Below are 27,213 nucleotides of genomic sequence, written 5' to 3'. Positions count from 1 at the left end.
ATTTTGGGCTCCGCTCAAACCTCTAGGTGCACAATCTATTCCTGAGTCACAAAGGTGCCTTTGACATCTATCAGGTGCCATGCGAGCTCCAAGGTCGGGTGTGTGGGGAAGTGCCGAGAAGACGGTGAGCAGCCGGGGAAGGGATGCTCGGCCGCTGCTCTCAGAGAACGCTGGGAACGTGGGAGATGCTGACGTTGACTTTCCCGCATCCTGCGGCGTGGAGGGTCCTGGGCTAGATGGTCTGGCTCCGCCCTTTCTCCTTCCACAGCTTGGTCACCCTCTACCCTCCACCGCCACCCCGGGGGAGAGGGCCTCCTGCTCCCTAAAAGCAACTTACAGACCTCTCCCTCTAGATGCTTAGGCAAGACCAGCACTCATCCAGCAACAGAGGGGCGCTGGCTCCGCCACTCCACGGGTCTGGGACAACCGCGGAGGGGGCGCGCCATCTCTAAACTAGCGGTTCTCAAAGTGGGGGCCCCGAGGCCAGCAGCGGCGGCTGCACCTGGGAACTCGTTAGAAATGTAACTTCTCGGGCCCCTGACAAGTCGGATGCACACTGCCTGGGAAACCACTTCCGGCAACGTTTTGCTCTGGAAACCCGTTTTCTCGTTCATAAAATGAGTATTATCAATGTTCTTCCCCCAAGGTCATGTCGAGGATTCCGTGAGATAGTGCTGGATTCCTGGAGTTCCTGGCGTGCAGGGTAAATGTCACCGTTATCTCACCAGTCGCCACTTTGGGGGCGCAAGCTGTTTCACAGGAGCGGAGGACTCTTCTGGCCAGCTGCCGAGTCCCCTTCTTTTGCCGCCTCTGGGCTTGGCCTCCGCCTTTCAAATCCCACCCGCGTCACTGACTCCGGGGAGCCACTCAGGTGTGCCCAGGCCGGCATCCCCTCTCTCTCCGCTGCTGTTTGCATTGTTGGGGAAGGTGCGCCCACTTGACCGAGCCACTACCCTCAGTTACTCAAACCGATAGGATCTGGACCCTGTCCCCAGACTACCGGGTCCTGGCCCGTCTCCCATCCCCAGAACGGCCTCCAACAGGATGCAACTCCTGGTTATCGATCTCCTTCCTCCTCCATCCTTTACCAGAAGGTCAGGTGATCAGCCTTGGAGAATCCAGACGCATCCCTGGAGGGCAGTGGGCTGGGGCAGAGAGGCTCTCCTTCAATAATAAGGTAGCTCCAAGCACCCTCTAAACGAGCGGCCCTTAACCCATTCTCCCACCTAGCTTCATTTCATCTCCCTGTCCAAGCAAAGGTGGCCTTTTTTTCCCCTCTTGACTTTAGAGTGGATTTATACATATTCTCCATCTGGCAGGCTTGACAGACAGTATCGGCACCGTTCAGTCCCTCAACAACACATTAGTGAAAATGCAGTAATCGTAATCCAATGAGTTAGCAAGATGGGCAAGTCAGTTCAGATCATCTTCTTTATCCCTAGTTTTTTCTTCACAATTTCAACTCCCTGACTCTCTGGGTGCCTGCCTCTCTTTACTTCAGCCATCATCAGCTCCAGGACCAGGCATCACCTGGAGGATCTTAGAAAATGCAGACTTTTCTTCCTCTCCCCGCCCCCTCCCAGATCCGCAGAGGCTGCTCCTGCATTTTAACAATATTAAATATCCCTGTGGACAAGTTCTCTGGGGATGCCGGCTTCCAATGCAAATTCTCAAAGGGTCTGGTTCAATGAGTAGGGGTGAAACCCTGGAATCTGAACTTTTAAAGCGCGGTCTGGTCTCCCCATGCGACTTTTATGATAAAGTAAATTTGGATAAGTCTGAGATCAGGATCTGAAAACAACCAATTTTCACCCCCAGAATGGAGCTTTAGGACGTTGGTCTTCAGATTTTTTATTGAATGAAATTGGTGGCATCTGGGAGTAGGGCCAAGGCCGCCTCCTCAACTCTTCCTCTTAAAAATTAAAAGAAAAAAAAAAATTCCAGCAGTTCAAAAGGAAATAAAGACTCTGAGCTCTCTTCTTATCAGCCCCTGGTACCGGAGATCAGGACAAGATTGCTCAAACCAGCAGAGTGGGGATTATGGGGCCAAACTCCAGGATTAAAGAGGATGAGCTGAGACTGGACGTGGACACAGGTTTGGTGACCAGGTGGGTCCGTTGACGTCCTTGCGCTGCAGACCTCACCCGACTGCCCACGTCCACGTGGGCCCCAGCATCGCAGCCTCGCGCTACATTCAAAGTCAGGAGGGCGGATCTGGAGCTCTGCCTTCCCCCACCCCCCAAACTACCAAAGCCATGGAGTCCCCCTCACCCCCCACCCCGCAACCCCCACCCCAGCTCCCTGCCAGCTCTCTCTGGCAGCCCCCGGGAGCCCGCCCGCTCTGGTCCCCGCTGGACAAGGGCGCAATTTACTAGCATAAGCCGCCTCCCGCCCACCCAGATGAGGACCTGCCCCACCCCCCGCCGCCCCTTTTAAGCCATCAAATTCAATATTTACAAGAACAATCTCATACTTGGCTCTAAAATTACTAGCCACACAAGGAACAGTTTACTTCTCATAACAAGAAAAACCTAGGCTTGTGCCTTGTGCTTAAAAAAAAGAATAATAAAGTTTAAACACTTTTTTAAATAAATCGTTTACTGCATGTGCCCCCTTCCTTCCCGTTGGGGAGCAGAGTAAAAGCCAATTCTGCCGGCGCTCAGGCTGTCGGCCCATCCTGGCCGCCCCCACAGCTGCGGCCCTGTAACTTTAAACCTGGCCTGAGGTCATCGTTTTCGCGCGGGCCAAACAGAGCGAGAGGCGGTCCTAGTGAGCCCCGGCCTGAGACCACCTTACCGCGGGACGCTCCCGCCCTCCTCGGGAGACATAAATGCTGACTCCACTCCCAAAGTTCCCAGCTGCGAAGTTTGCTCTTTCGGCTGCTGCGGCGAAGGAAGCTTGGGGACCCCTCCCGCGCTGGGACTTTTGCTCCCTGCATTCCAGCCCCCACTTTCGCGCTCCGCCAAGCAAGGGCCTGTGGCTGCGGATTTTTAATCTCGCCCCAGCACAGAAACTAGCTGTTCCAAAGAGAGCGGGTTAACCGAGAAGATGTGGAAGGTGCCGGTTCTGCTGTTGGTTTTGGGAAGAGCATCGCTCTGGTTTTTGGCAGAAGGAGGTAAGACGCAGCGCCCCCGGCTCCCTGCAGGCAGCTGCTGGTGGGGGTGAGGGGGCCCCGACTTGCTGGAATGCCTGGGCCTGACATTTGAGGTTAACCGGGAAAGCAGAAGGGAACTCGGGAGTTTATGCGCAGGAGTCTGGGGGCCCCAGGAGGAAAGGCAGCGGCTCAGCAGGTGCCAGGTCCCATAGAAAGAGCGGAGCAGAGCTCGAGAAGGAGCTCCTGAACCCACAGTCAACAAAGGTGGGGAGCAGAGGGGACCTTCCTCCTGGTGAGCCCACCTCTGGCCACCCCCGGCTCAGCTCACAAGGGACAGGGTGACAGATAACAGCAAGGAGCCTTCCACCGGCCGGACTGGGCTTTCCTGCAGGCCTGTACTGGAGAAACGCCCATGGCCTCAGAAGGAACTGGGCCCATGGAATTGGGAGGGAGGTTCTGGAGTGCCGGGGTGGAGGGAGGGTCCCCCCAGTGGAGCCCTGGTCTCCCTCTGAGGACTGCCAGGTCTGACGCCCTGTGTGCCCACCTGTGGGACACATTCAGGACGCTGTCGATGGGGGTGGGCTGGAAGAGGCCCGGGACTGAAGTGGCTGGAGGGTTCCTGAGTAGCGCCAGGGAGTGGAGGAAGGCTGTGAACACTGAGGTTTGAGTAGGTTTGAGGCTACGTGTTGAACTTGGCCAGCGATGTCAGTGACTGCGTGAGTGTTGGTGACTCCTTAGACTTCCAACGTATTAGCTCTGAGGCTGGGGGCGCTGCTAGCTCGGTCGTGTGCATCTTTCCATCTTCCCCTCTGCTTATTCTCACATCCTCTTCCCATCCCTTGTCGCTTTCTGCCCAGCGTACTGTGTTGGTGGCATGTGTGAACATTTGTCAGTGTTTTATTTCTTTTCTTGGGTCTTGATTATCCGTTTCCCTGGTAAAATATAAGTTCGCGAGGACACAGCTTTGTCTTAGCCTTGATCTCCAAGGCCGAAACAATGTCTGGTGCCTAGGAGTTGCTCACTAAGTGTCGGTGGGAGGAATCGTGAGCTAACTAGTGACCTTTAGAGCTGGAGGTTGCTGCGTCCTGCTCTGAAAGGCAAATTCACACTTTCCAAAGCTCCAGGTGGTCCCAGTGTGGGAGGGATCCTACTTGGAGGGAGGAGTGGCCCTAACCTCTGCTTTTGTAATTCCACGCCAAGAAAAAAATCCCCAGCCCTAGGGAAACGATTGGGGGGGGGGTGTCTGTGCCGAGCCATCTGCTTTGGAGAGACGGAGCATCTCTCTGCAGCCCCACGGGCTCTTCGTGGTGGCCCTCCCTATTTTTTGGAACGCCTTTTTCCGCTACCATAGACACAGCTCTGCGTTTCACTTGTTTCCTTTTTGACGGGACAGTGTGCAAATGACACCATTTTGTGCTCACCGGGGCAAGGTCGGGGAGGCCCCCAAACTGAGTCGCATCCCAGCTCTGCCGAGGAAAGAGGGCAGCTGGGTGGCATCCTCCGTCTGCTCCCACGCAAGGGTCAGCTGTAATTATCTTCGAGCCAGTTCCTGAGCGTCAGAGGTACTCCCAAAAGGTCACGGTAAACCTTGTCTGGAAACACAGCCATCTCTGGTACTAGAAACTCAACTGCCAAAGACAGAACCCACCCCCACTCCGCCCGCGGGCTGTTGTGTGGTGGGGGTGTTGGCTGGGTGGGGATGCTGATTTGCTGGCCCTCTGGCAAAGAGTTGAGAGGCCCAGGAGGGGTTTTGTCTGAGGATAATGAGTGAGGCGACTTGCATATGGATGAATAACTTCATTGAGCTGAGCTATTGCCGGTTTTGTTGGGGAGCTGGGCTGGGGGTCATTATGGTGATGAATTTTATTATCCTTCTCATAGGATCTTACTCCTTGCTGGGCTTGCCTCGTCCAGTGTTGTAATCAGGTCCAGTCTTATAATCCGGTCCCATGTGTTGTCCCTTTGCACGTCAGTGGCTTCAAAGACGCTCTGTGGTCCACGCAGCTGGCGTTTCTCTCAACTGTCAGGCCCCGCCCTCACCCGGAACGTTCCTCAGGGCCTGTCCGTTAGATCGTTTATTTTGTGAAATTCTGCAGGCTGCTGCTTGCTGCAAACCCATATGTGCTTTTCCGGGACAAATCCACCCAGGATTAATCATGCGGCGGACAAATTTCCCTGTGATTTCCCCGAAACTCTTGCCAGTTTCGGAGGCCCTGAAATCTTCATGAGTTGCTACGAGTTTCTGTAGCAATTAGGGCACCGGTCAAGTGTTTAATAAAGATCAGGTCTCTTAGGGCCGGCATGCGGGAGGTGTGTGAGATCTGGAACAGCGTTTAATGTAGAAAAGCACATTTTTAGGAAGTGTCCAAGCATGAGAAGGTGTGGTCAGGACATGGCACATAGTGGGAAACCCTGGCTGAGCAGTGGTTTGCGGCCCCTTCTCTCCTCCTCTGGCCTCTGAAATCAGTGGCCCACGAGTGACTCTAAACCGGAGAGTTATAAAGTCCCTGAATCTCGGTGTCACAGTAGATGGTCTGGCCAAGTAGGAAGGACACCACCTCCCTCCCATTCTCCCCACAAACATGTGCTGGGAATGTCACGGCTACCTCATGTAATAATCATCACAACTCCTGATAGTGTGCGTTACTATCTTCAGAATGTGCCAGAACTGGGATTCAAAGGTGGGTCTAACTCCAAACTCCAAGCTCATTTTGTGCTCCATTACGCTGCAAAAAAAAAAAAAAAAAAAAAAAAAAAAAAAAATAAAACAAAAACATAAAATAAACATAAAAAAAAAAAAAGTTGAACTTGAAAGGTTAACCTCACTTTAAGCTCCTTAAACATGAAAATGGAAACTTTTAAGAGGTATAAAAAGTCCTTTACATTAACTACTTAACCATCATAGTACTTTAAGTATGAGGATGTCACAGTACATTACAACAGGATTCATTAATTCCTTTCCCAAGTGGTATTTCAGTGTCTCCTGAGTGCTTGGTACGGAGCGAAGTGCAGACTGTTTGCATTTTGTTGCAGAGAGACACACCTCATACCATAAAGCACACTCTGAATTCTTTTCACCAGCAAAGCAACAGGACCTGAGCTTTAAAGTCCATGAGCTTATCTGAATATTTGTCATATTTCTGGCTTCTAAGAACAGGCACGCCAGGTTATAACTTGTGAAAATATTACAGGGGAGGACGTAGAAAGAGAAAAGACTCAAATACCTAGGAGGATCCTGGGACACTCAACTCGAGGGATCTGAATAAGACCCTTGCCAGTCCTGACACCCCGCCACCTCTCAAGGAGATAGCTGCTGAGAGTTTTGTTGGAAGAGAACCGAATAATTGCGGGAATGAGGACAAGTTGGGCGGAGGGGTACTTTTCAAGCCAAGTAAACAGTTACTGAGATAAGTCTTAAGATTCCCAAGCGGGTAGGGAGTGTGTGGCGGGGGGTGGGGAGCGGGGGGCGTTGAGCGAGAGATAAAGCAGCTCTTGATTCGAAGTTTGAATCTTTTCTCTACTGATTTCTTAAACTTTGGGAAAGGGAAGCGATCAGGCATTTTATCCAGGGGCTATGGGATGGAGTCAGGTTAAGGAGCGGTGGGAATCCTGCCAAGTTCATCCAAGGCAGGAAGAGAGGTGGCTGTTTTCTTCCCTCTGTCTTACCCCAGCATCTACCAACCTGTCCGCTCACAGAGGGCCAGTCACAGCAAGCATCCCCTTGAGCTTCAACACACGAGTGGGTGGGCTCTCCTCTCCTCCTGGCCCAGTGCCATTGCCTCGGAGGAGATGGGTTTGTTCTTTGAGGGGAATCCAGCTGGAATCCAGCTAAATCCAGAGGGAAACCAGCAAACCTGGCCACCTCGTTCACCTCTTTGTCCGAAGACCTGCAAACTGAATTTGTTAGGGCATCACTAAATTTCATGCAGGAGAGACAAAAACAAAACAAAACGAACACCCCAAAAAACAAACCCAAAGCAACATAACCTACCAGAAGGATGATCACCTTTCCGGGAGGAAGATTTGCTGCTGACCTCTGTGCAGAGGGCCAGAGCTGCCAGTGCTGCCAGCAGTAGAAAGAGAATGTCACTGGGGTAATAATCACCATTGTTACATTTGTAACATGCAGGGGAATGCCAGTTACATAGAATATGGATGGGAAGCAGGCCAGGGGAGCATGCTAGAATATGTGTAAACATATGACTGATGAGAATGGAGTATTTCCTGCAATTCATCAAGGTGTCTCCATCTGTGAGAATAAAACACAACTAAAATAAGCAAAGTTGTGACCCATTGAATGGTATCCTGCCCAAAGGAGACAGGAGTGAGTTTGCCTCGAATCTGGAAAGGCAGGGGAAAGGAACAAAACCTGTCTTACCCAAGGAATTCATTTATATAACAAATATTTCATGAGTAACTGCTTTGTAAGTCAGGCAAGGCAAACCGTGCTTGCTTGCAGCGAGTTAGCAAGATGTCAGATCTGGTGGCCGTGGGGATTCTGAACACGATGACACTGGTCCTATGGTGAGGCAGAGCTGCCTGTTCTATCCCATTCTGAAAATGATTCCACTCAATAGCCTCGCCCTCTGCCTGTGTCCTACGTACACCAAGCAGCATCTCAGGTAATTCCACTCTCCAGAAGGACATGCCTTGGATCGCAAATATGTGTGTAAAGTGTTGAAAAACTATTTCCTGTTCTCAATAAACTATTTGGTTTCCTGGCCTTTCGTGAATTTGGCTAATGTGAAACGTTTTTATCTGAGTTGGATCTCCCCCTAACAAGATTAAATTTCTGAATCTGAAAAGCAAAGGGAACTATATTCCAGATGGTTGGTGTCAATAGCAGTAACTATGTAATAACAGCTAACATTCACTTAACCTGCACAACTGACTTGCAGGGTAGGAACTATTTGCATTTTACAGACGTGTAAAGAGGCTCAGAGAGGTTCAGGAACTTACAGACACAATGAACAAGTAAATGGCGATGGTGAGACTTAAATTTAGGCAGCCTCTCCCCAGAGCACAGCAGCCACCTATGCTTGGGGTTGAGGCTACCAAGGACACCCAAGAAAGTCAGCCAGTTGATTTCTTCAAGTACCTCTTAGAGCAACAACACCACTGGTTATTTGTTGAATATATAATTCAGATGGAAGAACTAGATGGCACTACGGACAACGGTCCCTGGCCCCTTAAGCTTTTACAGGGTGCACATGTTATTAAGGACCTCAAGAGTTAGAGAGGAAGTGTAAAGTGGGATCGCAGTTCATACAGAGGTCAGACAGACGTGTGTGTGCTGTATATGTAAAAGAACATACGAAGCAGCAAAAAATGGCATGTCCTGAGCAGTGCATACCATCGGCCGCTGCTAGGAGTTTGGAGATGAGATTCCTGTGGCCGTTGGGAGCCAGAAGATGCGACTTGATCTTGGCTGTGAAAAATGGTGGCGTTGGTTGGATATGGTGGCAGGGAAGGGCCGTGCGGGCAGGAGAGACTGCGTGGAGATCAGAAGGATCTAGAATAATGCGGGAAGAGGTGTGGGCCTCAGGGGCTGGGGAGGGCCATTGAGTCAGGGAGTACGAAACCACGAAACCAGGTAGAAGGCTGAGACCTTTGTCTTGTAGGCAACAGGCAGTCATAGAAACTGGGAGTGGGCCGGGCCGTGAGTTAGTGGTTGTCAAAAGAAGATTAATGATGAAGGCGCCATATGAGGCTGAATCTAGTTTATGGGACCAGCGTAAGGAGGGTGGAGAGTCAGGAAGTAAAGAGACCGAGTGTGGTAACAACAGAAGAGGAGGTGAGATCGGATTTGGGGGAATAAGAACCTGCAAGGCTTGCACCTCGGTATCCTGATTTCTCCTTGTTCGCCTCTTACGGCGCTCCTCACTGTAATGAGACTTTTTCGTTGACCTGTAATTCACGTATCATAAAATTAAGCCCTTTAAATTGAGCAATTCAGTGGTTTTTAGTATATTCAGCTGTGCAGGCCTTTCCTCTGTCAATTTGAGGACATTTTCATCACCCCTTCTCCTAAACTCCCAAACCAGGAGCTGAGGAGTTTCTACGGGTTTCTGTCTCTCTGCGTTGGCCTGTTCTCGGTATTTCATACAAATGTCATCGTATGACAGGTGGCCTTTTGCGTCTGGCTTCTTTCATTTCGCATGATGTCGTCAAGATTCGTCCATGCCGTAGCACATGTCAGAATTTCGTTCCTTTTTATGGCTGAATAATATTCTGCTGGATGGACACACCACGTTTTGTTTATCCATTCGCCAATTGATGGGCATTTGGGTTGTTTCCACTTTGGGGCTATTATGAATAAAGCTGCTGTGAACGTTCACGTTACGAGGCTTCGTGTGGACATACGTTTTCATTTCTCTCCAGTACATAGCTAGAGGAGAATTGCCAGCTTGTACGGTAAATGCGTGTTTAACTTTTTGAGGAACTGCCAAACTGGCTGCACCATTTTACATTCCTACCAACGATGTGGAAAGTTTCCAAATTCTTTATATCCTTGCTTGTTATTCTCTGTTTGTTTTCAATGGTAGCCATCCTTATGGATACGAAGTGGATTCTCAATGCGGTTTTGATTTATGTTTCCCTAACGGCATTGAGCACGTTTTCATGCGCTTACTGACCATTAAGTATCTTCTTTGGAGAAAGGTCTATTCATCTGCTTTTAAAATTAGGTTGTCTTTTTATTGTTGGATTTTTTTATATGCTCTGAACACTAGACCCTTATCGGATATATGAATTGCAAATATTATTCCCATTCTGTGGGTTGTCTTTTCAATCTCTGGATAGTATCCACTGAAGCACAAATTTTTAAAATTTCATGAAGTCCAATTCATCTATTTTTTTCTTTCGTTGCCTGTAGTGTTGGTGTCATACCTGAGAAGCCATCGCCTAGTCCAAGGCCACAAAGATTTATGTTATCTTCTCACAGTCGTGTAGTTTTAGCTCCCACATATCGGCCTCTGTTTTGTTTGGAGTTATTTTTTACGTATGGTGTGGAGTGGATACCAGTTCTATTCTTTTGCTTGTGGATATCTAGTTGTCTCAGCACTGTTGCTTGAAAAGAGGATTCTTTCCCCACTAAGTTATCTTGACACCTTGATCAAAATCAATTGCCCATATATCTAAATGTAGGGGTTTATTTCCGGATGTTTGGTTCTATTCCATTGACCTACATACCTGTCCTTATGCTGGGACCACTCAGTCTTGATTACTGTAGCTTCATGGCAAGTATCGAAGTTGGGAAGTGTGAGTCCCCCTACTTTGTTCTTTTTCAAGATTGCTTTGGCTGGTCTTTTCACTGTGTTTTAATTATCTGTGTACATCTTGCCCGTTAGAGAAAAGAGCAGGACCCCTGTCTTCTTCAGCCCTGAAGAGAACACGTGGTTGGTACATAGTAAACACTTGGTAGGAAGAAGAGGAAGAAACTCACTGACCTAAGCCTTTTGGCAGGAATGAAAAGAAGGCAGGTGATAGAACTTGGGTAAGAGGGATGAGAGCTTAAGAACCAATCTGCTGAGAAGGAGCAGGAGTTTATACACCCTGTTACAGACACAGTGAGTTTGAGGCAATAGTAAGCCATCCACTGTGATGTACCTGATGGGTACCTGGGGAGACACTCAGCTAAAATGACATCAGAAATAAGCCCTGGGGACATGGTTTGCTGCCTGAATTCCCTATTTATTGGAACAAGGGGGAAAAGATGGCTGGGAGGGTCAGAGAGATCCCCTAGTTAAGAACAATTATTAAAAAAAAAACAATCTACCGCAGCACACTTCGACTGTCAAACCAGGCTTAGGATCAAGGCCAAGGGCAGCTCATGGGAACGCAGCTCATTCTGCACATTCCTGCGGGGCCTCATCGTCCTGGGCGCACAGCTGGGCCGTCTGCGAGCCACATGGCTGGGAGGGTCAGAGAGATCCCCTAGTTAAGAACAGTTATTAAAAAAAAAAAAAACAATCTACCGCAGCACACTTCGACTGTCAAACCAGGCTTAGGATCAAGGCCAAGGGCAGCTCATGGGAACGCAGCTCATTCTGCACATTCCTGCGGGGCCTCATCGTCCTGGGCGCACAGCTGGGCCGTCTGCGAGCCACATGGGTGGACGGTGAGGTCAGATCCAAAGGGGCTTCTCTCTTCCCTCTTGCAACATCAGGGCCTGCTCAGCTGACAGCCCCGCATGAATCAGAAGCTCAGTTTCCGAGCAGATGGCGAGTGTTTCCCAAACTCTCCACCACCCCGTGGAGATGCCTGCTCAGGGCAGCACTTCCAGAGCCGGCTTTAGTCATTCGGTTATTCCAGGACTGAGCCATCCTTCCTATGAGATGGCCTTTTGTACAGGACTCCGGCCCCAGCTAGGTCTAGAAAAGTTATTACAGAGGTGTTGATTCCAGCCGACAAGACTGCGAACTCATTTCCTCTTATACTGAGAACATTCCGCTCTTGGTCAAGAGCGAAACCTCTCTCCAGGTTGAGTAATCTCGGTGGAGGTTGTAATCAACAGCCTCCTGTTTTCACGTTCGAGGGGTTCTGAGCGCTGTTTGTGGTCGGGTGTGAACGGGTAAGTTGATTCACTCTGGTGAATCCTGAAAAGTGTGACTATTCATCTATTCATTCATTCATTCATTCAGCTATCAGCGACAGTGCTAGTGGCTGGGCTGTAAACCCACAGTGACATGGAATGTGGCCCTTAAGAAGCTTATAGATGAAAATAGGAAATAGTGAATGCCAGTGTTATCAAGTCCTAGGCTAGCACAGAGATTACATCCTCCTGGCAACTGGGGAGGGCTCTGAAGGAAGAGGCATTTTACCTGGTCCAGGTAGAAGGGTTGGTGGGGTTTTGATGGACATGAAAGATGAACCTGTAGGTGCCCCTGGCTTCTAGAAGCCCACAATCAGGGCAGCTCCAACTCTACCCCAGCCCCTTCTGTGTAGAATAGAGAAGAATGTGAGTAGCACCTGTGAAAAGTGACTGATGTATGCAAAGGCTGTGGGACACTGAAGAGGGGATTTTGGAGTCTGGCAGAGCCTCATGTCTAGTGTCTGCGTCACCACTTGTTGGCTACATGGGCAGTTTACTCTCAGCCTCATCACCCTCATCTACAAAATGAGACCGAGGTTAGTTCGTAAGGCTTTTGTAGAGATGGAGAATGCTTAGCTCCACGTTTTGTACATTCTCCTGCAAATACAATGAATAATAGCCGTGATTAAAATCTATACCTCGTGGATGGTCGTGGAGATTAATTGGGAAGATTTGCGATGGGCACACAGCATGGATGTGGGTGGGGGGCCCGGTGTTGTCTTATGGCCCTTATGTCCCATTTCGTCCACGGCCAGTGCCTCGGCGTGAGTCCCTGCTGTTGAAGTGAAAAGGGAACCCCTAGCCACTGTGCGCCCCTCTCCTTTCTTTATGGCCCTTGTTCAGCCACAGGGACCTTCAGAATGCTCCTTCGACTTCGGGAGGTGACTCAGAGGGGCCACTCTACCTAGAACCTTCCAGAAGACACACTCTTGAGACCTTGTGCTTTACCCACCCTTCTCTGAATTCTGGGGATGCTCGCTGCTCCAAATCGTAATGTGTAGCATTTCTTCTGATCTCTCTGGAGGAACTACTGACACTTGTCTGATCTTCTCAGCTTTGACATGTTTCTCCTGAATTTTACGGGAGAGGCACGGGTCCCCAGTGCCGACAGTGGGCTGTCAAGTCTCAGAGGCCGACAGGACCCAACAGTGAACGGACAGACCGCCGCTGCTCATTAAAAATGAAACAGCAGAGCCGCAGTGTATCCTCATGGGGGGGTCCACTCTATTTTTGGTCACACTGTCTCTTTCATCAGGGGAAGGTATCGAACAACTCTTGGGGGAAGCACAGTGGACAATGTCACGGATTTCATAGGATAAGGGATAATTCAAAAGACGTTTGGTACTCGGCTGTGGCTGTACTCGTTCAGTCTGTGGCTCAACCAACATCTGCTAAATGCGTACCTTGGTGGCTGGCCCTGGGAATGTATACAGTGTGGGCTGAAGGTAGCAGTTTGCTGCCTGGAGGAAAACCAGGGAGCATGCTATTTCTGTGGGATACTGAGTGGCAGGGCCAGGCCTTCTGGAGGTTGCCCAGAGTTTTTCATGGCCAGACTTCTGATCCAGTAAGCAACGGACCAGGATCCACGGAGAAGATGGCCACATCAGTGATGATGTCAACCACAACCCCGTGTCTGCCGGGACACGGCTCCGGGTTGGGGGATGGCTTTTGATATTTCAAAGAAGGGATTCTACATGCAAGGTGAGGGGACGGGCCAGCCTTTAGGACATGAGGAGTACCTCGAAAGATGTGGTGACTAAAAGCGGTGTTCTGTCACCTTCCTTCCGGTGACAGAAGCTCCACTTTGTGGCAGCTAAGGGTGTGCCGTCGAAGGCAAAATGTGGGACGTCGTGAATCGAGATGAAGGGCTGTACAGAAACCCGAGCGGCCCGGTGACCACGGTGGGTGGTCTGCAGAGTCCTGGAAAATGTCGGGGGTTGGCATCTTACTCCAGGTTTGTGTGGATTGATTTTCGGGCACAGTATTGAGCCATGATAGAAAAATAATATGCAAAAGCCTGTGTCTGGGTGAAGGAACAGAAGTGGGCATTTCAGTTTTGTTTTCCAAATAGATGGTTTTTGATCTCCCTCTAAAAAGCATGACTCCATCCTTTTTGAGATAGGGGGATGCCAGAATTGAGAGAGGGGGGTGCTAGAATCAATTGTTTATTAATTCTCCTACAGGGGAAAACCAGAACTTCCTAGGATGTCGTAAGAAAAACAAAAAGAGATTCTACTTCTCAGCGGCCACAAAAATCATTCCGAGGCCATATAGTCAACCATCTTCAAAGGCTTACTTGTGCATTAAGGCACAAGAACAGCTCAAGGGGCTAGAAAAGACCAGACAACATGAAAGCTGCCTTAATCTGTTGGCTAAGCCTCCAGGTTTTCTTTGAAAAACCCGAGGGTAACTCAGCTTGCAACTTCTTTATTTTTAAAATCAACTTTCCCATTTCAAGATAACATGTGGTCAGCACTGCTTCTTCAGCCGTCCCGTTCTGAAGCTTCAGGTCAACAGAAAGGACTGTAGGGCAGTTTGTCCTCACGTGGAGATGGGAACAGGCAGAGGCTCTTAACCTAAACTTACAGAGGGGACTTCTGTGGCTATCCCGATAAAACGAGGTGAAGTCCAGTAAAGCAGGGGCTCCCAACCCCTGGGCTGCAGACCAATACCAGTGGTCTCTGGCCATTTAGGAACTGGGCCGCACAGCAGGAGGTGAGTGGCGAGTGGCGAGTGGCGAGTGAGCGAGCGAAGCTTCATCTGTATTCACAGCCACTCCCCAGTGCTAGCGTCAGCGCCTCAGCTCCGTCTCAGATCATCAGGCGTTAAATTCTCATAGGACCACTGGTCCCTGGTGCCAAAAAGGTTGGGGACCGCTGCAGTAAAGGACTCAGTATCATGTAAGAACATCCTACTTTACACGGTACATCCATTCATATCCTCAATGGTGTTATCAGCAAAGCTGTAACAGATGGTAAAATGAATTCTTGGCTCTGAGCTTTCGTATTTGTTTCTGTTTATTGATGGGTAATGACTTAAGACACTTCCTGGCCACTACTTGTCCAGTTACTGCCATCTCTACTGCCACTGTCCTGGCACAAGCACCACCCACACCCACCTGGACACCAGAAATAGTCTAAAGGGACCTCCTTGTTTCAGTCTGGTACCAGCACCAGCCCCTGTGCACACACTCCGTTCACACGGTGGCTTCTGGAGTGGCTTCTGGAACTGAGGTTTGTCACTGCCCTACTCAGAGCATCTGCTGGCTTCCTTTCACACTCCAAATGAAATCAAAACCTCTTCCTTGCAGCGTTCCACTGACTGGCCAGTATTGTCTCCTATTGTCCACCCATACTGAGTACCCTCTGCTTCTTGAGTGTGCAGTGGCCTTAAGTGCATTTGGGGCTTCGGAGTCAGCCCTAGCTCTTCCCCTACCTGGAGTTCACTCATTCATTCAACAAATACTTACTGAGTGCCTACTATGTGCCAGGTGTTTTAGGCAAGGGGGACATTGAGATAAAACAGCCTTATCAAGTGTATGTTCTCACAAGACAGCCATTAGTGAATACAAAGTGTGGTGGGTGGCAAATACTCAGGCGTGTGTGTGAGTGTGGGGGAGGCGGTTATTGGTTTTACTGGGGTGGGAGGGAAGGCCTCCCAAGAAAATGCCCTTTGAACAGAGATCTGAAGCAGGGAGTAGAGGAGTACTATTCTGAGATTTTCCTGGTTGGTTTGCTTGTTACGAGCCCTCACCGCACCCCGACAGTGTCGAAATCCACAAGAGTAGAGACCTTGTCTTGTTCACTTCTCTGTCTCTGGTGCCCAGAACAGGGCCCAACACACAGTAGGTGCACAGTAAATATTTGGTGGACCTAGAGGCGAACCTTGGCACAGTTCCGATCTTGATTGATCATTGCTGCTGCCTTACCTTATAGAGCCAAGAGGAGAGCTGCTGCTCAAAGAGGTACTTGCACCTTTTTAAAGCAAATCACACCTTCTTTCTAACCTGCCACTTCTGAGAGCTTAGTCCTAGAAAGGGGCTCATTTGGGGAAATTGAGTTTGTGGTCTCTAAGTAAGTAGATTGGAAGATTCTAACAAGATGGGATTCTCTAAGAGATCAGATGTCAGAGGAGGCAGTTGCTTCTGACAACCAGGATGATAATTTATGAGAGGGTGAGGTTGTGGGCCAAAGAGGAAGGATGTGGGAACCCAGGAGGGGGGCGTTGGGGTGGGGGTGGTGCAGCCCACAGCCGCCACGGAGGCGCAAATGTGCTTTTGGATTTGTGTTGGTGAGCAGTCACCGACCAGGCAGACTTGGCGAATCATTTTGCTTCTGATGTTGTTAGAGAAAAATTTGTTGACATGTTAAGACAGTTGAAAAACATTATTCAAGACTATTGCAATAGGAGAGAGAGATAGGACTCAACTTTGAATATGACGAAGACAGCTGGGGATTTATAGCCAAGCAGCAGAGTGAGGGGTCAGTGCATCGATGGAAAATTACCAAGAGGGGACACCAAGGGTCGAGGGGTTCTTGCTAAGGCAGGCTGAGGACTTAGTCATCAAAGGTGGAGGATGGGGAGCTTAGTCAGATATCAAGGGTGGTCAGATTCTCTCTAAACCGACTTAGCTGAAACTGGACTCTGCCCAGGGTCGTGGCCTCATTGAGAAGGGCTCAGAAAAACCTAACTGAAGTCTGGCCAAGGGGAGTGTCAACCTTACTTTCCTGGTCTGGTACATGGAAGCAATATGCCAGTGTCCCTGCCCCGTGGGGCCGTTTAAAATAAAGTCAGCCAGAAGGCACCATGTAGACCCTACGTGGATGAACAGATGTGAGTGAGGGTCTTGTTATAAAGCCGTGCCTCCTCTGTTGGGTAGAACCTATGACGCGGGAAGACCTGAGCATCCTCCCGTTCCGGCAGCCCACTCGTCCTCCTGCTCTCTGTGTCCCGTATGATTCTCGCTACATCCTTGGCACTGAATTAACTTGGCAGTGGTCAGCTGACGTGAGGGTCACAGACAGAGGCATTGGTTCTGGAAAGAATCTGTATGTATGGGGGTAGGCAGCTGGCAGTGCTCAGGCCATTTAAGCTGGCCCTGTGCTGAAGTTTCTTCCATGACCATGACACAGTATTAGAAGGAAGATATTGTCTCAAAGAGAGCTGGTTTCAAGGCAGTAGGGCAAAGACGATTTATTGAAATGACACCTAATCCTTTGGAGGAAGTCAAATTATACTCCCATTTTACACTGTACTGCAAAATAAACACAAGACAAATGGAAAGATTAAGCATAAGGACAAAACTACAAGGAAAATATAGGTGAATCTTTATATAATCTGGGAGGTAGGGTAGGTAATTGTGACATCACAGAGACAAAACGGGCTTAATAAATTTGATTAGCGACAGAATGCACCACTTACAAAAGACATGCAAATGCCAACTGGTTAAAAAAGGTAGCATGAATTCCAAAGCACATATTCTTAAAGTTATAAAGGACACTTATAAAGCTATAAAAAAGATGAATACCGTAAGAGAAAAAAGGTCACAAAAGAAATTCCTGATGGCAAACAGATGGAACAACTCGCCACCACTAATCAAAAGAAATGTAAATAAAACCAAAAGAGTGAAAACAAAAACCAAAAGAATTTTTTCAAGAATTTGGGATATTACACGCAGTGATAATAACAGTGTGATTTAATGTGGCATCTAAATTTTAAAGTATTTTTTTCAATGCCATTCCATAAATGTTTGTAAAGTAGAATAATTTGTTTGGCGTTACCAGGCTTTAATGCCTGGTAATTATGAATCAAAATGATTCATAATTAGCACTTTCAGACCAATAAGCATCTCTTCAGTTCTTATTCGTTCTCGGACTTAAGAACCTTAAGGTAAAATCGATTTATCCATATTGTCTTCTCAAAGGTAGTACACACTTTGGCCTAGCTTTTAACAAAACACACACACATACACACACACAAAAATTCCAAAGTGAATGGATTTGGGGATTGCTACTGTGCCTGGAAGCTGCCATTGTTCTGACACCCAGCTGGATGAGGCTGGGCGTGGCAAGGAAAGGTGTTCCTGTGAACACGAGGGTACAAGGCTTCAGAACTGACAGCGTGATCGTAGGTTCATCGCTGACCTTATATAAACAGCTGTGTGTCGCCCGTGTGCACACGTGTCTTAGGAAGAATGAAAAGGACTGGAGAGCGAAGGCTTTAGTACGTGATTTGAATTTCACCATTCAAGAGAAAAGGGTGGCAAATGCTGGCTGCAAACTCGGCAGCTGGGCTCCAGGAACTCTTCACCCAGGAGAGCCTTCAGCCAAAATAACGAGAAGGACAATCGAGCATCTCTTGTTATAGATCAACTTTCCCATGGAGCCAAAAGAATGCCAGGGCGGTGAGACAAAGGACGTGCATCTTAATCATGAGTGTCATTCATAAAACACCCTTTGTCTATTCAGAGCGATTTTAGTACTTGGCTCTGTGGGCCAAGAGTAGAAAAGAACCAGAAGGAATTTTTTTTTTTTTTTTAACAAGTTACTCTTTCAATGAACTGAACTTTCTATGAAAGAATTCAAACCGACTTTAGTACTTGATTTTTTTTTTAATGCAAGGTGGTTTTGTTTTATTTTTCAAACAAAGTTAAAGGATGCCCCAAAGTAAGCGATTTTGCTGAACAGCCCCAGAAAACATTTTAATAATTGATGATTTGTTCTCTGAGTTCAAAGAGTGGGAGGAAGAAAAGAAAATGGGATACTTAGTTTTTTAAAATTAGGACTGCTCGCCAGGCAGAAGGTATTTCCACTTGAGCTGGATAAACGCATTCAACATTTGTCTACACCAGAGTCATAAATCCTTGTGGGAGGCAATCGCTACCCCGCCCCCACCCCAGCAAATGGCCAGGAGGGGAGGCCAACCATTTGCATGCACAGCGTTATTGCTAACTGATGAAAGCCTTTCACCACCCAGATGAAAAATAGATGCATATACTTAGGAGATTCATCCAAAGCCATTGATTGGCAGCACTGGATTAGGACTCTGCATGCAAAGAGATCAAGCATATTGACTCCTGAGGCTCTCTCCCTCTATGCATCAGCAAAGAAGTTGTGATCAAATATTTATTAGCCGTGCCTTTGGCTGGGCTGTCCAAGCCTAGGGAGAAATACGGTATCTTGGCTGCTAACTTGAGCACTACGTTGATGCAAACCTCTGCTCTGAGTACACACAGCAGCCCAGGAGCACCCCTTCCTTCTTGCTGTTGGGCTGCATGTGCTCCCTTATTTTGCAACTGTAGTTAGTCATGGAATTTCCAGAACCACGCTGAGTCTGGAGAGGCAGACTGTGGCCAATGAGTCAGACTTTTTTTTTAACTCGCGAAAAGAGTTATTTGGTGAGCCGAGATGATGCTCCAGCTTGGTCACCATTAGTTCAGATCATTGCGACAGAGATTGAAGAAGAGGCAGGTGGTGTTGATCAGTTCTCTGCCCAGTTGTGGAATTTTGTGGAATTCAACCAGCTGTCCCACCCCACCATCCCTTACTTCCCTAGAAACCCAGGGTCATTCATCTGATATGAATGCAGAAAAGCCAGGGCGGGGGCAGTAAAGGCTCTCGTTAGTTAGCATTGGTTCCCGAAGAGTTTAATTAGTTACCTCTGACGTATGTTACTGACCTTCCCCTGGGGATGTTAACCCATCAGTAACATAAGAGGTTGAAGTCTGTGTAATCTCTGAGATCTGTGGTCAAAGCCGATGGTTCCGCTCAGCCAGGTAGGCAGCAGTCTCAAAACTAAATGAAGAGTGAACTTGGTTTTGAAAAGATGGAGGCCCCGCTTTTGGACATTCTGATTCAGTGTGTTTGAGATAGAGCCTGCAAATTGAGATTTTGAGAAATCTTTTGAGGCGACTCTAATTTAGAATTTTCCAGGTCGAAATGATATTCCTTTAACCTGGAAATATTAATTCATCATATGAAATGGCACCAGGAAGACTCTGGTTCATTCCTGAAAAGGAAAGGTATATACCGCCTGTTCTGCCTGCTTCGCTGGGGTGCCGGGAAGGGGCTGGACACCTGACCTTTTTCTATTTCCATCTTCCATTCTTTGGCAATGGAGACAACCAGCCAGAGGCACGGCAGGGAGAACAGTTTGTGGTAAGTGGGAAAGATGTCAAAAAAAAATCTCCAAAAGAAATGGGAAAAAAATAATCTTACTGTAGCCAGCCAGTTAGGTCTGCCCACGCTACTTCCACCATAAGCCCTGACTCGGTCTTTTGTTTTAGCCATCACAGTCCGGCCAGAAGATGACATTAGAACTCAAGGTGTGGAAGATGGCATGGTGACCCCAGGTGCCAGTGAAGATCCCTATCAGTCTGTTGACTGGACAGCTTTGGTGAGTGTCCAAGGAAGAGAGTAATTTGCTTCATAGGCATGCAGTCACATGCAGGGATACACACACACACACACACACACACACACACACGCACGCACGCACGATCAGCAGGAGCCACCATATGGAGGAATTGCTACAGGGTCTCTCTCTCTCTCTCTCTCTCTCTCTCTCAGTAGGAGCCAGCATATGGAGGAATTGCTACAGTGCTTGCAATAAAAGCTGCTTCCTAATCTAATCCAGCTAACAGGTAGCTGGTGTGTTGATCACAGGTAATTTGAGCGTATACACTAGGGTTCTCAAACTGGTCAGGAAGTCGGTTCATGGATGTCTAATCTGTTATAGCCAATCTTCAATACAGTAAAAGTCTTGAATCTTGCACCACTGTCATTGCTATAAAAGTTTCTAAATATGTATTCACAATGTCTTGCCTTATTATAGGCTGATAATAAACACAGACTAGAACCCATCCACAGACTACACTATGCAGAGTCTCAACTGACACATTCCTAGCCCGACAAATTTCAGTCAATGTGTCTTAAGCACCTGCCATGGGCCAGACAGGATGCCAGGCTCTGGGAGGCCTTGAGGAAATATATAAGCCACACTATCCACCCTTGAGGAGCTCATGAATTAGTTATAACATGGAACAAGGGCTCCTGCCTGCCTCTCCGACCTTGCTGCACCCCTGCCCCACTCACTTTCTCTATGTCTATCATGTTGGCCCTTCTGACCTTTGAACTTATTCCACCTTAGGGTTTTCTCTGCTTAGAACATTCCCCAGATCTTTCTATGGCTGACTTTTTCGCATATTCTCAAATTCAAATATTACCTTGAAGAGGCCAACAGTAATCCTGTCTCCCTCCACCCTCTTTTCCCCCCAGGAGTTACTCTCTAACCTTGAAGTCAGCAACTACCCACCAGATTTGGCCCACTGCCTGTTTTTGTAAATAAAGCTTTATTGGAACGCAGCAATGCCTATTGGGTTAAGAGTTATCTGAGGCTGCTTTCATTCTATAAGAGTAGAGTTGAGTAGTTGGTTGTAACAGAGACCAAAGGACCTGCAAAGATGAAAACATTTACCATTTTGCCCTCTACAGAAAAGTATACCAATCTCTGCGCTAGTATATCCCCAGGGTTTGGAATCATGCCCAGCACATAGTTGATACTCAGCATATTTTTTTGTGTTAAAAAAAAACACCACGTAACGTAAAATTTACCATCTTAACCATTTTAAGTGTACAGTCCAGTAATGGTAAGTATATTCATCTTGTGAAACAGATCTTGAAAGTGTCCTCATCTTGCAAATCTGAAACTCTGTACCTATTAAACAACAACTCTCCTTTTCTTCCTCCTATTTTTTATCTCTATGATAATCACCATTCTATTTTTTACTCTATGATTTTGACTACTCTAAATATCTCATATAAGTGGAATCCTACAGTATTTGTCTTTGGGTGACTGCTTTATTTCACTTAGCATAATGTCCTCGAGGTTCGTCCATGTTGTAGCATGTGACAAGATTTCCTTTTTTAAGGCTTAATAATATTCCATCATATGGACATAGCACATTGTAGTTATCCACTCAGTGTTGATAGACATTTAGGTAACTTCCAGATTTTGGCTATTGTGAATAGGGCTGCTATGAACATAGGCATGCAAATATGTCTTTGAGACCTTACTTTCAGTTTTTTTTTTAGGTATATACTCAGAAGTGGGATTGTAGGATCATATGGTAGTTCTATTTTTAATTTTTTTGAGGAAACTCCTTCCTGTTTTCCCTGGCGGTTGCACCATTTTATAGTTCTACCAACACTGCACAATGGTTCCAATCTCTCCACATCCTTGCCAACACGTTTTTTTTTGTTCTTTTGATAGTAGCCTTCCTAATGGATGTGAGGTGATAATTTTGTTGTGGTATTGGTTTGCGTTTCTCTGATGATTAGAGGCATTGAGAATTTTTTCATATACTTGTTGGCCATTGTGTATTATCTTCGGATAAATGTCTATTCAAGTCCTTTGTCCGTTTTTAAAACAGATTATTTGATTTTTTGTTTTTGAGTTGCAGAAGTTCTTGATACCCTTATCAGATATGATTTGCAAGCATTTTCTCTTATTCCATAGGTTGCCTTTTCACTTTGCTGATTATGTCTTTTGTTGTATGAAGTTTTTAAGTTTGATGTGGACGCATTTATCTATTTTTGTTTTTGTTGTCTGTGCTCATTAGCATATTTGTTTAACGTTACTGGCATACACTTTGGGGTCAACAGAACCATTTCCGGGTTCTGTTCTGTCGTTTGTTGTCTATAATAGGATCTAATAATAGGATCTACTTCATGGGTTTTCGTGTGTTTTTTTGTGTGGAATAAATGAGGTGTTTAAATAGGCTGGCACATCATAAGCTCTCAGTGAAGGCTAACTATTTTTCTCATTGAGAGAGGAGGGCATCGAAGGATGATACAACATAATATGTGTCCCCAAAATGTTGCAGAGTAAATGTGCCATTCAAATTCAAGAGAGAAAAAAAACCAAAGCTTAGCGATCCGGTATTTTCTGAAGAATTAAGACCCATGGAAGTAAACATTTGCCATTCATTTTTACAGTAGACAGGTTTTTTCCATCCCTATTCTCATAGTTTCTGTTTGTTTGTTTTCTTGTTTTCACTTCATATTTACGTCATCCTATATTTTATATATTTATGTCACCTTAAATTCTTTTCTGTTATAAGGCAGAGTCTATATTTTAAAACATTATGGTTATTTCTCTGTTCTGCCTCATTTACATCTCCAATAGGTGCCCACAAGTACAAAGAGCACAGTCACACGTATAGAGGACCTGCCAACTTCAGAAAGCACAGTCCATGCCCAAGAAGAAAGCCAGAGCACCACAGCCTCGAATATGGCCACTAGTCACTCCATGGGTAAGAAAACCAGTCACTCCAACAGGGACTGACCTTCCTTTGCATAAGTAATGCATTCCAAAACCATGAACAAATACAATAATCAATAGGGCGCATATTGGAATGCAAGAGCGAATTCTGAACCAAGCTTTATGCGGCAGGTTCAGAATCCGATGTATGAGTTTGATTTATTGGGTTGCTGAACACAGTTCTCTACCTTGAATGATGACTAGCGATAATGTTCCCACGAGGGCAAGTTAAGTAGCTATTTATGTCATGTCGCTGACCCTAAGTTGATATTGATATAACTAAGAACTTTGTGTTGACCCCCACGGCCACAAAACTAAGCCAACTTATGTAAATATTAATAGAGTCTATAGTGATATTTATCATCTTATATGGAATTCTTGTCTGTCCACATGGAGCAAGAATCTTTTCTAAAGCAGTCTTCTTACCAGGATTTTGGGTTGTACTTGTGATTCACAGTTGGCACCTGCAACAGTATGAATGAAACATATTGGAGAGAAACTGGAGGAGACTTCAGATCTTTGCCATTATTATGAGGTTTAGACCATCACTGATAAGATTGGGGAAGGATTGTTGCCGTTACAACTCAGCAATAGAAAGAGATAGCTTCCTATTTCCAGAGCTTTCTTAAAAGAAATTCAGTTGATTGTGATTTTTAAAAAATATGCCCTAATTTGTAATAAATAGGGGTGGGAGAGAAAAGGAACTAATCCTGCAATAACTGTAATGAGTGCTTGCTGACTTGAGCAATTTTATATAAATCATTTTATCTAGATAAGTATTTCCATCTTTAAATGAAAGTAAACACAAAGACCTTGCCTAAAGCAGTGGTTTCTCAAACCAACTGCACATTTGAACACCTGAAAAGTTTTTTTTGTCAATATACATTTCCAGACCCAAAAGCAATCTGGTTATACACAATCTATAGCACTTCTGAAGATTTAAAAAATGCTTTATGTCTTTACGCCCATTTTCATAGTAGCATTGTTCACAATATATAAAACATGGAATTCATTGAAAGATGAATTAAATAAACAAAATGTGGTATATGTATACAATAGAATATTATTCAGCCTTTAAAAGGAAGGAAATTCTGATATATACTTCAACTTGAATAAACTTTGAGGACATTATACTAAATGGAATAAGCCAGTCATCAAAAGACAAATGCTGTATGATCCCACCTAGATGAGTAGTAAAATGACAGGGACGGAAAGTAGAAGGGTGGAGCCAGGGGCAGGGGGCAGAGGAGGACGTGAGGAGTTATTTTTTGATGAGTATAAAATGTCAGTTTTTGAAGATGAAAGAGTTCTGGAGATGGACGGTGGTGATGATTGCAGAACAGTGTGGATGTACTCAATGCCACTGAATCGTATTCAGAAATGGTGAATATAGTAAATTTTGTTATGCGTTTTATTACAATAAAAAAACCTTCATCAAATGCTTTGAAAATAAAGACTAAAGTTTACTCCAAGATGCTAAAAAAAATGGCTAACGTTTAAATACCAGAGAAAACCAAATAGGGCTAAGCTAGGAAAGTATTATCAATATAATTGATCATTAGAAAGCATTTCAAAATTTTGGAGAAGAATTGATCATTTGTAACTTGATTCGACAGTTAATTACCAGCAGAAAATAGAAACTTCTAACCTGAATATTCTTTCTATCATTCCAGGATACCTCTCCTAATCCTTAAAAAAAAAATCTCAATTGCCTGAAAACTCTCATGGTTACTCTCCTGTCCCATCCCCTGCCCCACCCATTCACAAAAAGTGTGACTTAAAGCACATTCCTACTTCATACGTCAGTGTCCGAAGAGATGTTCATGTCAGTTAATGTAATTATAAGCACTTGTTTTTTAAAGAGGTAATTTATTAGGGCAGCAGATGTCTTTCCCATGAAACGCCCAGGTTCCATGATGTTCACACATATGACATATTTTATGATCACAGTCATGTGATTGGGAGGAAGCTAGAGAGTATGAGACTAATAAGCTCTCATTTAGTAAGGAATTTTCCATAAATTTTATTTTTGGTATTTTCTAACCAGTGGTGTCATCAGTGGTGACGGTGTGTTACATAAAGGCTGGAATTGGCAGCCACTGTGTTAAGACGTGAAATGCAAATGACTGACTTAACTCTGTGGATAGTTGGCAGCCAGGGATGACATTTTGGGAGTCTATTCAAGGACACCATTATTCTGGCAGGACTCGAAGTCTCCATTTGCAAACCAGATAAATAAATACCATGCAGAGGAGTCACAGACTCTGTATACAAAAGAAGTTGGTAGGAGAAACAAAACAAAGCAAAACACCTTTTTTTTTTAATATAGGAATTGTGTAAAATTATCTGAAAATTTGATTTTCTTGCAGGAAAGGTACTTATGAGTAAATAACTTAAACCCATGTGATAGGTAAATGAAAATACTCACATTGTAATAATTAGACTAGGTTTGGCTGCAGATAGAAATTCTAAAACAACATTGGCATAAACACAGAGTGTATTCTCTCATTAAACAGAGCTGAGTATATTGTCACCCTGTAAGATGTGAATTTTGCTACTAAAGCAAAAGCAGAGAATTAATATCACAAAACAAAATCACAGTCTTGGCCACATCTTCCAAAAATGGAGTATATTGTTCTTGAAATGAAAATCCTTCAACGTAGATCTCATTCCAGTGGGTAAGTTTTCTATGGTCTTGACACTAGACCAAGAATCAACATCCTTGGATTCTTTCGTTAACTTAAGCTCTGAAACATTTTGATCATTTATTTAAGATCTGTGGGTCAGTTTCCTTGACTCTGCTCTCTAAAGCGGATGATAGAAAAGTAATGTACACAAAAGTATTATAGGCGTAAAGAAGCGTTCATAAATTCAATAATAATAGTTTTGAATACAGAATCATGTCAAAGCTTGCTTAAAAATCCCCTAATCCAATTTATTTAAGAAATTATCCTCTTTGCTTGTGTTTTGCTACCTTCCACTTAGGGCAAATTTATCTTTCGCCAATTGTTAAATTATAGTTATTAAATTTTAATAATTCTATATCATTATATCTCTCACTTTACAGGAGACACACAAACAACAATTGAGAAAGGTAAGCTAGATTTTGGTATCAAAATATTCTATGAGGATTAAAAAAAAAGATTTCTTTGAACCTAATCTTTGTGATGAATTACATTCTCTCTTGGATTGTAGTCAACAAGAGCAAAACATAGAACCTTCCAAGAACAGGATTCAAACGTCTTTTAAGAGGGAAAAGGGAATTGCCTGTGTTTCAAAATAAGCAAACTACAAATGAGTCTATTCACTTAGTGACAACTACAGAGAATGGCGTCATATCACAATTTATTGTTACTAAGAATGAAAACGGGTGCTAATTTAACAGCCGTACACAAACGCCACCCGATAATTAACAGCAAAGCCACCCAGTATGAGTGATATGCTCGATAGATCCTGAGACCCAGAAATCTTTCCATTTGTAAGATGGGGTTAGAATATCCCAAGATTTCTCCTCTTCTAAGACAACTTCCTCTGGGTATAGGAGAAGCAATGTGGACCATTATTTGCTATCTCTAGTGGGACAGTATGTTGTGTATTAATGACACGTTGTATTATTGCAGTGTATTGTTTATCTGGGCTCAAGCTTTTTCCCTCTCTCATTCAGATGGCTTGGCGACAGGCACCCTGATTGGAATCACTGTCGGGGTCTTACTAGCCATCGGATTCATTGGTGGGATCATCATTGTGGTTGTGCGAAAAATGTCGGGAAGGTACTCGTAAGTAAATAACTTACACCCATGTGATAGGTTAATGAAGATGGTCACTTTAGGGCTCCAACCTTTGAACTAATAGAAACCTCTAAATGAAGGTCATAGTCAGAAGCCCCGTCTCTCCATAAGTACTACATCTGAAGCTTTATCAGAAGGACAAGTGTCTATATAGGCCTTAGAAGTTTCTAAGAAAAAAGTCACAGTCAGAGGTGGCTCTTTGGTTGACTCCTATTGAGATCTGACCAGATTTGACCTCTTCTCTTCATTTTCCAACTAACTGAACTTGAGAGAAAAGCCAAACCAAGGTTGAACTTGAGACCTAGTCGTGCTGCTCCCGATCATCACAGGTGGGAGGTTTCCAGCAGAGTATCTCCTGCAGGGCCCAGCTCCATTCTGACGAGGGAATCTACTGGTGGTGGGGCCCGTCCTCCATCCTG

The 27,213-nt window shown here is 45.7% G+C and overlaps 1 protein-coding gene across 1 annotated transcript; it reads left to right on the top strand.

The window, feature by feature from the left end:
* Positions 1–2,768: 2,768 nt before the first annotated feature.
* On the top strand, positions 2,769–26,814 carry PDPN (podoplanin). Its single transcript, XM_006914339.3, has 5 exons — positions 2,769–3,115; positions 19,972–20,081; positions 22,872–22,998; positions 26,074–26,100; positions 26,671–26,814. Exons 1-5 carry the CDS (start codon positions 3,049–3,051, stop codon positions 26,784–26,786), a joined length of 447 nt encoding a protein of 148 aa, XP_006914401.1. The 5' UTR covers positions 2,769–3,048; the 3' UTR covers positions 26,787–26,814.
* Positions 26,815–27,213: the final 399 nt, after the last annotated feature.

The sequence above is a fragment of the Pteropus alecto genome, unplaced genomic scaffold (genome assembly GCF_000325575.1).
Source record: "Pteropus alecto unplaced genomic scaffold, ASM32557v1 scaffold125, whole genome shotgun sequence".
Lineage (NCBI taxonomy): Eukaryota > Metazoa > Chordata > Mammalia > Chiroptera > Pteropodidae > Pteropus > Pteropus alecto.
This window is presented reverse-complemented; position numbering and strand designations above follow the sequence as displayed.